The sequence below is a fragment of the Chiloscyllium punctatum genome, chromosome 36 (genome assembly GCF_047496795.1).
Source record: "Chiloscyllium punctatum isolate Juve2018m chromosome 36, sChiPun1.3, whole genome shotgun sequence".
NCBI lineage: Eukaryota > Metazoa > Chordata > Chondrichthyes > Orectolobiformes > Hemiscylliidae > Chiloscyllium > Chiloscyllium punctatum.
The window spans coordinates 63,076,543-63,090,792 of record NC_092774.1 but is presented as its reverse complement, the minus strand read 5'-3'; the positions used below and the strand labels follow the sequence as shown (position 1 = coordinate 63,090,792).

The 14,250-nt window shown below is 48.0% G+C and overlaps 1 protein-coding gene across 1 annotated transcript in view; it reads right to left on the bottom strand.

Moving 5' to 3' along the window:
• Positions 1-263: 263 nt before the first annotated feature.
• LOC140460575 (uncharacterized) overlaps positions 264-14,250 on the bottom strand; it is a 77,818-nt gene continuing 63,831 nt past the window's right edge. Inside the window, exon 3 of the mRNA XM_072555183.1 lies at positions 264-1,419. Within this exon, the coding sequence (XP_072411284.1) occupies positions 733-1,419 (687 nt within the window). The 3' untranslated portion in view covers positions 264-732. The remainder of the gene's footprint in view (positions 1,420-14,250) is intronic.

Sequence of the window (14,250 nt, the reverse complement as noted above, 5' to 3'; positions counted from 1 at the left end):
CGCTGCCTGACCTGCTGTGCTTTACCAGCACCACTCCCATCTTGATTCTGATCTCCAGCATCAGCAGTTCTCACTTTGACTTGTAAGAAATGAACAGTTTTAAAACAAAAACCTGTTGCAGTTCAAAGCTCTCAATGAGAGTCTGAGCTCGGTGTGAAGTTCAGGTAATCTTTATTATGACCCAACTTTGTTACAGCTTCAGAATCTCCCAGCAGAAAGGCATAGAAAAAGTAACATTTTTTAAAAACAGCTCAAGGTCAAAGTGCACACATCCCCTGCAACTCCTCACTTTCTTCATTATTGGTCACCACCAAGTTGTCCCTTTGTAATTGTTTCCTTGGTACAGCCTTAAGCCGGGGGATGTATTGCCTCACTCAGCAATTTCAACCCGTATCCTGTATCCAAGTTCGTTGGATGGGCAGTGTAGAGTCAACCACACTGCTGTGGGTCTGGAGTCACGTGTAGGCCAGATCGGGTGAAGGATGCAGCTGGGACGACTGAGTGAATCTTCTCCCACGATGACAGTTTCCTTCCCTAAAAAAAGAACGGAGTGAATCAGATGGAAGTTTTCTTCCACCCCCATCCCACCAAAAATAGTTTCATTGTTAGATTCTGAACTCCAGATTTATGACCAAATTCTGATTGCACCATCTGTCATGGTGGGAATCGAACCCAGGATCCCCGGAAATGGGTTGTTAGTCCAGTTGATAATGGCACTCGGCTGTCATTCCTTCAATCCCCCTGCGAAGACACGTGAACCTGCTGGTGGCTCCGCAGGTGGGAGGAGCGGGTGAAGGCCTTCCCGCAATCGGTGCAGCTGAAGGGCCTCTCCCCTGTGTGGATCCGCCGGTGCCTCAGCAGGTCAGAGGAATTGCTGAAGGCCTTCCCGCACTCGTGGCATGGGAATGGCCTCTCCCCCGTGTGGAGCTGCCGGTGCCTCAGCAGGCTAGTGTAATTCCTGAAGGCCTTCCCGCACTCGGTGCAGCTGAAGGGCCTCTCCCCGGTGTGGACACGCTGGTGGCTCCGCAGGTGGGAGGAGCAAGTGAAGCCCTTCCCGCACTGAGAGCAGGTGAACGGCCTCTCTCCCGTGTGGACCCGCTGGTGCCTCAGCATGTGGTAGGAGCAGATGAAGCCCTTCCCACACTGAGAGCAGGTGAACGGCCTCTCCCCCGTGTGGACTCGCTGGTGCCTCACCAAGTGGGAGGAATTGCTGAAGGCCTTCCCGCACTCAGGGCAGCTGAAGGGCCTCTCCCCCGTGTGGACACGCTGGTGGATCTGGAGGTTAGTGGAATCGCTGAAGCCCTTCCCGCAGACAGGGCAGGGGAACGGCCACTCCCCAGTGTGGCTGAGCCGATGAATCTCCAGGGCAGATGGGAAACGGAAGCCTTTTCCGCAGTCGCCACATTTCCATGGTTTCTCCTCGGGGCGGGATTCCTCGGGTTTCTCCATGGCCGAAGCTTCAGCTGCACACTAACATGTGTGGAGGCTCTCCCCACCGTGAATTCCTCTTCCCAGACCGTATAACTGCTTCAGGCTACACACTCAGTGCACTGCAATGGTAGGGTCTCTCATCCAGTCCCACTGATGCTGAAAACGTACTGAGACAGGAACCAAAAAACTTTGCTCCTTCTCATAGAATCATACTTGAAAATTGTTGTGGTCCCGATGGACTGAGTGACTGTCAGACATTGACGTCAAAGTGAGGACTGCAGACGCTGGTGAGTGAGATTCAAAAAGTGTGGCGCTGGAAAAGTACAGCAGGTCAAGCAGCATCTGAGGAGCAGGAGAGTTTCAGGCATAAGCCCTTCATCTGTTCATTTTGAAACTTCCGTCATCAGATCTTGAAATACTCTGTAAAAAGAGATTACAAAAGCCATCACTGTCAGTGCAGGGTAGAAATTCTGAACGAGGAATTCTACTTTCTGTGGAATATTCTTTTCTTTTGTTATTCCACAAAATTGAAAGCACAATCCCACTCTCTTCCCCCCCCCCACCCCACCTGTTCTCACTCCGCTCTAACTAATTCCCCTGAAGGTGCTGATTCTTACAGGGGCAGAAAAGCAAAAACGTCAAGACTGACATCTCTCTGCATTTTGGATAACTCCACAACACTGGGATACAGTTGACAGTGAGCAGGTCTGATTCTGGGAAGCAAATACAAGTGTGTCAATTCATGGGATAACCTGCAAAGCAGCTATTTGTGGAACAAAATGGTTAAGGTCCCCAGGAAGGTGGGAGCAAATTGAGACATCAAGGCATTAACACCGACACACCTCAGTGAAACTCTTCTGCTCCCAGTCAGAGCAAAACATCTTTGAAAGCTGCTCTGAAAGTCCAGTCTTCACAACCACACTTCTGCTTTCACCGAAGACAATTAGTCATACAGCACAGAAACAGGCCTTTTGGCCCAATTTGTCTGAGCTGACCAGGTATCGTAAATTAATCTAGTCATATTTGCCAAGACTTGGCCCCAATATGGACTGGCACCTGGATTAAATTGGGTTGGCTATCTGTTCGGCAAGAACAAGTTGGACTGAAGGGTCTGTTTCATGCTGTACATCTCTATGACTCCAGTAGCATGTACCGTCACTTGGCCCCGATCCACTGAACCCTTCGTATTCATACGCCTATCCACATGCTTTTTAACTGTTGAAATTGTACTAGACCCCACCACCTCCTCTGGCAGCTCATTCCATAGCTGCGCCACCCTCTCCATAAAAAGAAATTTGCCCCTGAAATCTCTTTTACATCCCCCCATACCTCCCCCCACTCCACCGCCCTCACCCGAAACCTATTACCCTCTCATTCTGGACTTCCCCCATCCAAAGGAAAAGACCTTGAGTATTGACCCTATCCATACCCCTCAGGATTCTATAAAAAGTCTGTAATGTCACCCTTCAGACTCTGGGGAAAACAGCCCCACCCCATCCTTCCGTCCCTCCTGGCCCAAGTAATTAAGAGTTTGCAGAGTCTGCTCCCTCACTGGATTCACTCCAGCTGCTACAAGTGAACAGATTCCCCCCCATCCTCTCCTTCCCAGGATGAACAGTTGTCCAGAGGGAGGGAGTTTCACTCTGAAACTGACAGGGCCACTTCCGCATTGTGATGCCCTGCAGTTTGCAGGAATTCCATCCCTTCAGAGAATCCCAAGTGTGGAAGCAGGCCACTCGGCCCAATGAGTCCACACCCACCCTCCAAAGGGTAACTCACCCTCAACCATTGCTCAATATTAATTCTCCTGACTAATACACCTAACCTGCACATCCCTGGGCACTATGGGTAATTTAGAACTGCCAATCCACCCTAACCTGCACATCCCTACACACTATAGATAATTTAGTATAGGAAATCACCCCCTAAAATGGATAAAGTTAAAAATCACACAACACCAGTTTGTAGACCAACAGGTTTGTTTGGAAGCACTAGCATTTGGAGCGCTGCTCCTTCATTAGGTGGTTGTGGAGAATAAGGTCATAAGACATAGAATTTATGGAAAAACACAACAGTGTCCTGCCACTGAAATGACCTGTTAAACAAACCTGGATTGTGAAGTCTTTCATCTTTTCGAATGGGTTGCAGGTATCATTAACATGCAAATCCCAGAACCACCTGGAAGGCACCTTCTCAAGAGAACTTAAAGTTTTATAACAAAAAGTGACACTTTAGCCCAGCTCTGCAAATATAATTCTGCAAACATACACAAACAAGTCCACGGGAGTGAATGTGTGTGTGTGCACGCACATGAGAGAGAGAAAATGTCTATTTCCATCCTGTATGTCTCTGTCTATTTGAGACTATATGCCTTCTGTTGGGGTAAGCATTGTTGTAAATCATAGCTGGGTACTAATAGTTAGATATAAGGGGAAAGAGAATTCCTCAAGTAGGGCAGTATAAGAATCCTGGGTGATCCCCATTTCTGGTTTACTTCCTAATGAACAAACATTAAACACAAGCACCTATTTATTTCAAATTTGGTTTCATTTTTCTTGTTTGATTCCCTGCTGTGACTACACTGTGCCTGGATGGTTGACAGGCTGGGAGATTGTGGGTTGGGGCTTGATTGACTGAATGTTTTATTGTTCCGGAAGGTGTAGAAGAGAACAGAGGACAGAGAAATCAGGACCTGAAATCTGAGCTGACACCAGACTACCCTGTGATCAGTGCTTTGATTAGCAGTGCCAACCCTCCACCTTTACCTAGCTTCCCATTTGAGGACACCCTCAATATTCAGGATCCAATCATTGTCATCCTGAAGCCATGTCTCTGTAGGGAGTGTCAGATCGCAATTATTCTCTTCAATGTGTGTAGTCAATTCATTCACTTTTGTCACAATGCAGCACACATTCAGACACACCATTTTTAGGATCATTTTTTGTGATCTTTAGAATCCAGTTTTGATTGCTGGTATATTTACTCTCCTTGTCCCTTTCAATTGTTCTCTGATGTTCATTTTCCACATCACTACATTACTCACCAGTCTTGATTTGGATTGGCCATAATGTCCAGGGACGTGCACGTTAGGTGGGTTAGCCATGGGAAATGCAGGGTCACAGTTTCAGAGTAATAGAAGCAGGAGTAGGCCATTTGGCCCGCCCAGCCGCTCCGCCATTAATTAAGATCACAGCTGATCTATCCATTGTCTCTGGTCCTCCCCTCCCTTCATTGTCCCAACTAGCCTTAATTCCTTGGGACAGAGAATTCCAAAGATTCACTACTCTCCAGGAAAAGCAGTTCCTCCTCCTCTCTGTCTTAAATTTACTCCTCCTAATCTTGAGCCTGGTTTCAGTTGCCAGCAGAAATGACTAGATAGGGTAAAGTTGCAATGATATTCCACTTTCCACCAAAACCTCAGATGTACCCACTCACTCGGTTGCTGTCTCACAAATGCAAAATTTCATTGTAACGTCTTCTGCTCCCATTAAGGGCAAAAAATCTTTGAAAGCTGTTCTGAAACTCTAGCCTTCACAATCACACTTCTGCTTTCACCAAAGAAGATTAGAGTCATGCAGCATGGAAACAGACCCTTTGGTCCAAGTTGTCCAGCCAAACAAATATCCTAAATCAACCTAATCCAATTTGCCTGCATGTGGCTCATACCCCTCAAAACCCTTCCTTTTCATGTACCCATCCAAATGCCTTTTAAAATTCCCCCTCACCTCAAACATATACTTTCTAGTCTTTGATTTTTCTACTTTGGCGAAAGTAACTTGGGTATTCACCCTATCCATTCCCCTTACGAAAGTCTATAAGGTCACCCCTCAGCCTCCAATGCTCTAGGGAAAATATCCCCAGCCATTTCAGCTTCTCCCTGTTACTCGAACCCTCCAACTCTGACAGAAGCCTTTTAAATCTTTTCCAACCCCTTTCAAAGTTTCACAACATCTTTCCTATAACAGGGAGACCAGCAATGAATGTAGTCTTCCAAACGTGGACTAACCAATGTCCTACACAGCTCCAACATGACCTCCAAATTCCTGTACTCTCTGCTCTGACCAATAAAGGAAAGCCTACCAAATGCCTCCTTCACTATCCTGTCTACCAGTGATTCAAGGAACTATGAACCTGCACTCCAAGGTCTCTTTGTTCTGCAACATCCTCCTTAACTGTGTCAGTCCTGCCTGGATTGCTTGACCAAAATGCAAACCACACATTTCTCTAAACTAAACTGCCACACCTTGGCCCATCAGCCCACCTGATCAATTCTCATTCATAGTGAACTCTCTTTCCTCTCTTATTCCCTTGAAGTTGAAAATCTCCACCCCAGACATTCTCAGTTTGCTCAACGTAATCCCTGCTGTACCTCATCCTAAAGGGTCTGGGCCATGCTGATTAACAGGCCCACACTCGGGGGCATTCTGATTGAAACAAAGAATACTGAACAGCCTGGACAGAGTGGAAGTTGGGAAGGTGTTTCCATTGGTTGGAGAGACTAGAATCAGTGGGCACAGCCTTAGAGTAAAGGAAAGACCTTTCAGAATGGAGGTAAGGAGAAACGTCTTCAGCCAGAGAGTGGTGAATCTATGGAATTCACTGCCACAGAAGGCTGTGGAGGCCAGGTCACTGAGGATATTTAAGACTGAGATAGAGACGTTCTTGAGTATCAAGACAATGGAGGGTTACAGAGGCAAAGTGGGCAAATGTAGCTGAGGAACCTATCAGCAATGATTGAACGGCAGAGCAGACCTTGAATGGTCCAATTTCTGCTCCGATGTCTTATGTTCTCTTGCTGTCCTGGACACAGTGTGAGAGAATTGGAAGCAGGAATAGGCCATTTGGTCTTTCAAGCCAGCACCAACATTCAACAGATTATCAGCAGATTCACAACCATCGAGATGAATAGGTTGGGACTTGTTCACTGGATCACAGGAGGTTTGGAGGTGACCTGACAGGTTTATAAAATCACAAGGGACAGAGATGAGGTGACCGCTGGGTATCCTTTCCCTAAGGTGGGGGTATGAAGATTAGGCAGCAAATTTGAAGGTGAGAGGAGAAAGACTTTAAAAAGGCAGGAGGGGCACCTTTTTGTTTTAAACACTGTGAGTGGTTTGTGTGTGGAATGAATGTCCAGACACGGTGGTGGATGCAGGTACAGTAACAACGTTTAAAAGGCATTTGGATAAGTACATGAATAGGAAAGGTTCAGAGGGATATGGGCCAAACACAGGCAGGTGGGACTAGTTTAGTTTGTGAATATATTCAGCATGGATTAGTTGGACTGAAGGGTCTGTTTCTATGCTGTATAACTTTACAACAGTTCTGTATTGGTCTTAAAACCATTTTCTTGCCTTCCCCCAGAAACATCCACTTCTTTGTTGTTCAAAATTCACATGAACTCAGCCTTGAATATTTTCAATGACCCCCTAACTGCAGGAAGATATCCCCACTTCTGAACTCAACTGGCAGTGAATGGTGTAGAAGGATGCTGAGGCCCCTTTGCACATCCACACATCATTCCTGATGAAGTGCTCGGAACCAAAATGTCGAGTCTCCTGGTCCTTTTTCCAGCCCCAAACTTTGACTCTAATCTCCAGCATCTGTAGTTCTGACTTTCTCCACATCCCAATATATCACCATTTAAACAATACATCTCCTTTCTGCTTTTTGTTTCACAGCAATGGCTATAACTTCACATTGAGATACTGCATTTGCCACGTGTTTGTAAATTGTGGTCTTCTCTACATCGGGGAGACCGAGCGTAAACTGTGGAAACAGTTCACCGAGCGTCACAGCCAGGTCTGCAGAGGTTGTCCGGACCTCCCGTTTTAATTCCCCTTCCCAGTCCCTTCCTAACAAGAACATCTTAGGCTTCCTCTATTACCACAACGAACCAAACTGCAAATTGGGGGAACAACATCCCATCACCCCCCCCCCCCCCCCCGGGCAGCCTACAGCCTGCAGGACTCAACATTGAGTTCTCCAATTTCAAATAACCTGCCTTTACACCCCCGACTCCCTTCTCAGATCCATGCCCCTCATTTCCACTCCTTCCTGCCACCAACCTGATTTGTTCCCCCATTTGACTAACCAGGCCATACCCTCTCCCTCTCTTCACCTATCCCCACTTTAGCCCCAGCCCCTGCCCCTGCCCCAGCACCCACCCCCAGTCCTGAAGAAGGCTTGCACCCGAAACATCGACTTTTCCACTTCCTGATGCTGCCTTGTTTGCTGTGCCCTTCCAGCCTCCTGTCTGTCTATTTTGCCAATTGAGACACAGACCTGGAACACGTTTCCATAGTCCGTCCCCTCCCTGGGATCACTCCCTTTCCTTTCAGTTGATGCAAGTCAACAATTGAACTCCGGAAAGAAATAGAAATGGCAAAGGGGGCGAGAAAAGAGAGTGCCGTACTCACAGATCTTACACAAAGGAAGGAATTTGCAGTCTGGGTGAAGTTCAATGTTGATTCAGAAAGAGATGTGCAGGAGTAGCAGCTTCAGAAACTCATGGTCTAACTTCAGCATTCAGACAATGCAGTGGCTCTGATTGGCAGGAGGACCAATTTCGTTCTAGTCCTCCAGGGTTCCCTATTGGACCATCAAAGGAAGGTCGCGCGCCATTTTTTGCAGAAAGCGATGAGCATGCCCTGAATTTTGCTGACAATGGTGGGCATGCGCACTGTGGTGCTGACACTGGAAAACATGCGTACTATGTTCACTGGGGATGCTGGTGTTCCTGTCAGATTTTAAGAGTCCAAATGCCAATAGGAAAAAAGGGGTATAGGCACAATTTGTTTTTCACTGTGATTCGACATTGTATTGCTTTTGCATTCTGTCTGGCTGCTCAACTTTTGTATGTCTTTTCCCCAGGTTGGGGGGCGAGACCAGAACTGGATTACATGGGTTTCGGGTGAGAGGGAAAAGATTTCTGAGGTTTGCACAGAGGGTGGTGCGTGTATGGAATGAGCTGCCAGAGGAAGTGGTGGAGGCTAGTATAATGATAATATTTAAAATGCATCTGGATGGAGCTATGAATAGGACAGATTCAGAGGGATAAGGGGCGAAATACTGGAAAATTGGTCATTAGATTAATTTAGGATATCTGGTTGGTATAGACCGAAGGGTATGTTTCTGTGCTCTGTGACGCTATTTCTAGATAGTTGGAACCAACTTCACAAGACTAGGACTAGGCCATCCACCCCTTCCAGCCTGTCCTGAGCTGTAGCCTGACTGTGCTTATTTCAGTGAAAGTTTCAGAAAGATTTCAGCAGCTCTTTTAAAAACTTGAACATGCTTTCTGACTTTAACAATGTTTCTGAATATATCATTTTAGGTATTCTCAATTTTGAAGATCAGCCATTTCTCACCCCTCCCGACTCCCAAGCAGAGTCATCACCATCTATTTTTTCTCTCTCTGTCCTTTGAAGGGCTTGATACAGCGGTCAAAGCTGGTTCGAGGCTCAAGAAAGGACGGGTGTGGTGGGGGCTGGGGAGAAAAGAGACCGAGTGGATGGGGGACAGAGAGAGAGAAAATGGACGGGGGCAGAGGGTGGGGGTAGAGAGACTAGGGGGTACAGAGAGAGAGAATAAGTGGGGTTGATAGACTGGGCGGGGGAAAGAAAGTGGGCGTGGTGAAGAAGTGGGAGATGGCACAGGGCAGGGTGACACTATGCACACGGATACACAAGATGGCCACTGAGCCATCAGTTGGCCAACTTGACACACGAGATGGCCGCTGGATCACAATACGGAGAGAAACCGCAGAGCTGATACAGACACTGCCTGGGGCCACCAGAATACCAGCACAATGGACTCACAACCCAGTTGATTAGTTTAAGGCGGGTGGGGGAGACAATACACATGAGTAATGAACACTGCCCGCCGAAGTGTCTGGGTCCAGCCAACACCTCTTATAGAAGTGCTAACAGCTTGATACAGACTCAATACCAAATGCTAATAGCCAGGGCTGCAGGAATCCCCCTTCTCAGGAAGAGCAATTAGCGCCCATTACTACAACAATGGATTTCCATGCAGACATTGAAATGGACAATGTCTGCACTGAAACTGACAACGACTGTGCGGAAATTAACAAAGGCTGTGCTGGAACTGACAAAGACTGTATCGAAACTATCAACAATTCTACAATGATTACCATAAACAAATCATATTACAAAGACAATAATCTCATTCCTGACCGATTGTATCACAAGATGTATAAAAGTTTCTTGACGTGTGCTCCGGGTCGAGAGAAGACTCGCAGCTGACACTGTGCTGTTGGGGTCTTTCTCTCCCCGGAGCCCCGGTATTTCCTTGTGCAATAAACTCTGTCATTGAACCTCAATTCTGACTCCGAGCCTGGTGTTTTTCCCCACAACAGGGGAGAGAGAATGATACGGGGAGTGGCAGATGGTTGAGGGAGGGAGAGAGAGAGAATGGATAGAGAGGAGGTGGTGGAGGCCTGGAAGAATAGAAATGGGACAGAGGGTGTGGGAAGAGAATAGATGGGGGCAGACGGACAGGACAGCAACAGGGTGAGGAATGAAATGACAGGGGTGCAGAGGGTTGCATGAGAGAGAATGGACAGGTTGTTTGAAGTATAGAGGGAGAATGGACAAGAAGCTGGGGATGGAGAGAGAATGGTCAAGGGGTGCTGTTGTTGGCGGGGGGAATGGACAGTGGGAGCTGTGGGTGGTGGGGAGAATGGATGGGGGCACTGCGTGTGGCCAAGATCAACAAGGTTAATGAAAGTCAACACTTATCAAATTGTTTCTGGAACAGAAAAACTTGCACTGGAGACTCCCAGAAGAGAGGTGTCTCATATGTATTCCTTCAATTAGTTTTGAAATATTGTTGTGTATCTGAATTGTTCAGGGATACCTGGCACATAGAGAGATGGCTGTGGTTGTTGGAGGTCAGTCATCACAGTTCCAGAACGTCTCTTCAGGAATTCATAGGGTAGTGTCTTAGGCTCAACCATCTTCATCAATGACCATCCTCCATCATAAGGTCAGAGGTGGAAATATTTGCCAATAATTGCACAATGTTCAGCACGATTCACAACTCCTCATAAACTGAAGCAGTTCAGTTTGAAATGCAACAAGATCTTAACAATATCCAATGGGCTGATGAGTGACAAGTAACATGTATGCCATGCCAATGCCAAACAATGACTCATCCCCAAAAGAGATCATCTGCCACTGCCCCATGATATTCAACAGTGTTACTGTCACTAAATACCCCACTGTCCATTGACCACAAACTCACTGAGGACGAACGATCAGTCCTCAGCAAAGGACTCACCTTCATCCCCCTCCGTCCACACATCAATGAATTTAATACATGCTGTGATGTCGAATACTTCTTCCGCCGCCTCTGCCTCCGAGCTTATTTTCACAATCAGGACTCCCTTCCACCTTCTGAGGACCCCTTCGCCCACCTCGAACACACATGCATCTACCTGGACACCTCGCAAACGCCTATTACCCGCTTTCGACCTCTTCATTTCCAACTGCCGCCGGGACATTAACCGCCTTAACCTGTCTACCCCCCTCCCCTCCTCCAACCTCTCACCCTCACAACACGCAGCCCTCCAATCCCTCTGCTCCAATCCTGACCTCACCATCAAGCCAGCAGATAAAGGGGGCGCAGTGGTATTGTGGCGCACTGACCTCTACACCGCTGAAGCCAAACGCCAACTCGAGGACACCTCTTCCTACCACCCCCTCGACCATGACCCCACCCCCATCACCAAACCATCATCTCCCAGACGACACAGAACCTCATCACCTCAGGAAATCTCCCACCCACAGCTTCCAACCTTATAGTCTGGCAACCCTGCACTGCCTGGTTCTACCTCCTTCCCAAGATCCACAAGCCTGACCACCCTGGCCGACCCATCGTCTCAGCATGCTCCTGCCCCACTGAACTCATTTCTACCTACCTCAACACTGTCCTATCCCCCATTCCAGGAATTCCCCACATATGTTTGAGACACCACCCACACCCTCCACCTCCTCCAAGACTTCTGTTTCACCAGCCCCCAATGCCTCATCTTCACCATGGGTATCCAATCCCTCTACACCTTCATCCGCTATGATCAGGGGCTCCAAGCCCTCCGTTTCTTCTTCTCCAAATGTCCCCAACAGTACCCTTCCACCGACACTCTCATTCGTTCGGCTGAACTGGTCCTCACCCTTAACAATTTCTCCTTCGAATCCTCCCACTTCCTCCAGACCAAAGGGGTAGCCATGGGCACCCATATGGGCCCCAGCTATGCCTGTCTCTTTGTGGCCATGGAGAACAGTCGATTTTCCATAATTACACCGGCACCACTCCCCACCTCTTCCTCCGCTACATTGATGACTGCATTGGCGCCACCTCGTGCTCTCGTGAGGAGGTTGAGCAATTTATCAACTTCACCAACACAGTCCACCCTGACCTTAAATTTACCTGGACCATCTCTGACACTCCCTCCCCTTCCTAAACCTCTCCATCTCCATTATTGACGACCGACTTGATACCAACATTATTTACAAACCCACCGACTCCCACAGCTACCTGGACTACACCTCTTCCCATCTTACATCCTGCAAAAATGCCATCCTGTATTCCCAACTCCTCCGCCTCTGCCGTATCTGCTCCCAGGAGGACCAGATCTACCACAGAACACACCAGATGGCCTCCTTCTTTAGAGACCGTAATTTCCCTTCCCACGTGGTTAAAGATGCCCTCCAACGCATCTCATCCACATCCTGCACCTCCGCCCTCAGACCCCACCCCTCCAACTGTAACAAGGACAGAATGCCCCTGGTGATCAGCTTCCACCCTACCAACCTTCGCATTAACCAAATCATCCGCTGACATTTCCGCCACCTCCAAACAGACCCCACCATCAGGGATATATTTCCCTCCCCACCCCTTTCCACCTTCCGCAAAGACCGTTCCCTCCATGACTACCTGGTCAGGTCCACGCCCTCCTTCAACCCACACTCCCATCCTGGCACCTTCCCCTGCCACCGCAGGAATTGCAAAACCTGTGCCCACACCTCCTCCCCCACCTCCATCCAAGGCCCTAAAGGAGCCTTCCACATTCATCAAAGTTTTACCTGCACATCCACCAATATCATTTATTGTATCCATTGCTCCCGATGCGGTCTCCTCTACATTGGGGAGACTGGACACCTCCTAGCAGAGCACTTTAGGGAACATCTCCAGGACACCCGCACCAATCAACCACACCGCTCTGTGGCCCAACATTTCAACTCCCCCTCCCACTCTGCTGAGGACATGGAGGTCCTGGGCCTCCTTCACCACCGCTCCTTCACCACCAGACGCCTGGAGGAAGAATGCCTCATCTTCCGCCTCGGAACACTTCAACCTCAGGGCATCAATGTGGACTTCGACAGTTTCCTCATTTCCCCTTCCCCCACCTCACCCCAGTTCCAAACTTCCAGCTCAGCACTGTCCCCATGACTTGTCCTACCTGTCTATCTTCTTTTCCACCTATCCACTCCCGACCTATCACCTTCATCCCCTCCCCCACTCACCTATTGTACTCTATGCTACTTTCTCCCCACCCGCATCCTCCTCGCACTTATCTGTCCACCCTTCAGGCTCTCTGCCTGTATTCCTGATGAAGGGCTTTTGCCCAAAACATCGATTTTACTGCTCCTCAGATGCTACCTGAACTGCTGTGCTCTTCCAGCACCACTAATCCAGAATCTGGTTTTCAGCATCTGCAGTCATTGTTTTTACCCAGAAACTCAACTAGCCTAATCACAGACACAATGGCAACAAGAGAAGGCAACAGGTCAGGAATACAGTGACTCCCCAAACCCTGTCCATCTTCTACAAGACAAAGTCAGCAGTGTAGTGGAATCCTCTCCCACCAGCTTGGATGGGTGCAGCTTCAACAACATTCAAAAAGCTTGATACCATCCAGGACAAAGTCGCCTGCTTGTTTGGCACCATCTCCACATACATTCACTTCCTCTGCCCCACTGTTCAGAAGCAGTAGTGTGTATGATCTACAAGACCCAACACAGAAATTCACCAAAGATCCTTAGAAAATGCCTTCCAAACCAACAACCACTTCTAACTAGAAGGACCAGAGCAACAGATACTTGGGAACACAACCTCTTGCAAGTACCCCTCCAAGCCACTCACCATCTTAACTTGGAAATATATTGTTGTTCCCTCAGTGTCCCTGGGTCTAAATCCTGGAATTTACTCCCTAAGGACATTGTGGGTCACCGTACCATTATGGATCACAGCAGTTGAAGAAGGCGGGTCACCATCACCTTCTCAAGGGGAACTAAATGCTGGTTATCCAGCGATGCCCATTCACCATGAGTAACTTTTAATAAATGGTTGAAACGGAGGGATGGAACCTGCAAATTGAAAAAAAGTCAACGTTCAGGAGGAACAGATGTCGGGCTTTGATTTGATCCTTATTTGAGGACAGATAAAGAGCATTATACTGGAAAAAGAGAGTTAAACATCTGTGGTCTTTCACTCAGTGTATCAATCGAAAATCGATTAAAGATTAGCTATTGACGCATTCGTCACCAACACATGAAAAAGGACGGTTAAAACGGCATAAAGGACCCTTGATTTCATCTTTTTAATGGCTGCTATACTTCCCACAATCCCTTGCGAACCAGATATCGCTCTATTTACCGTGAACAGTGTTCATGTTGCGCATGTGTGAGATCGAAATGGGGCCCCGCACCCCGTCGTTCTGATGGATGGGGAAACCAATTTTATGGAAACCCTGGAGGACTGGAAGGGGCCTGGTCCTCCTGCCAATCAGAACAC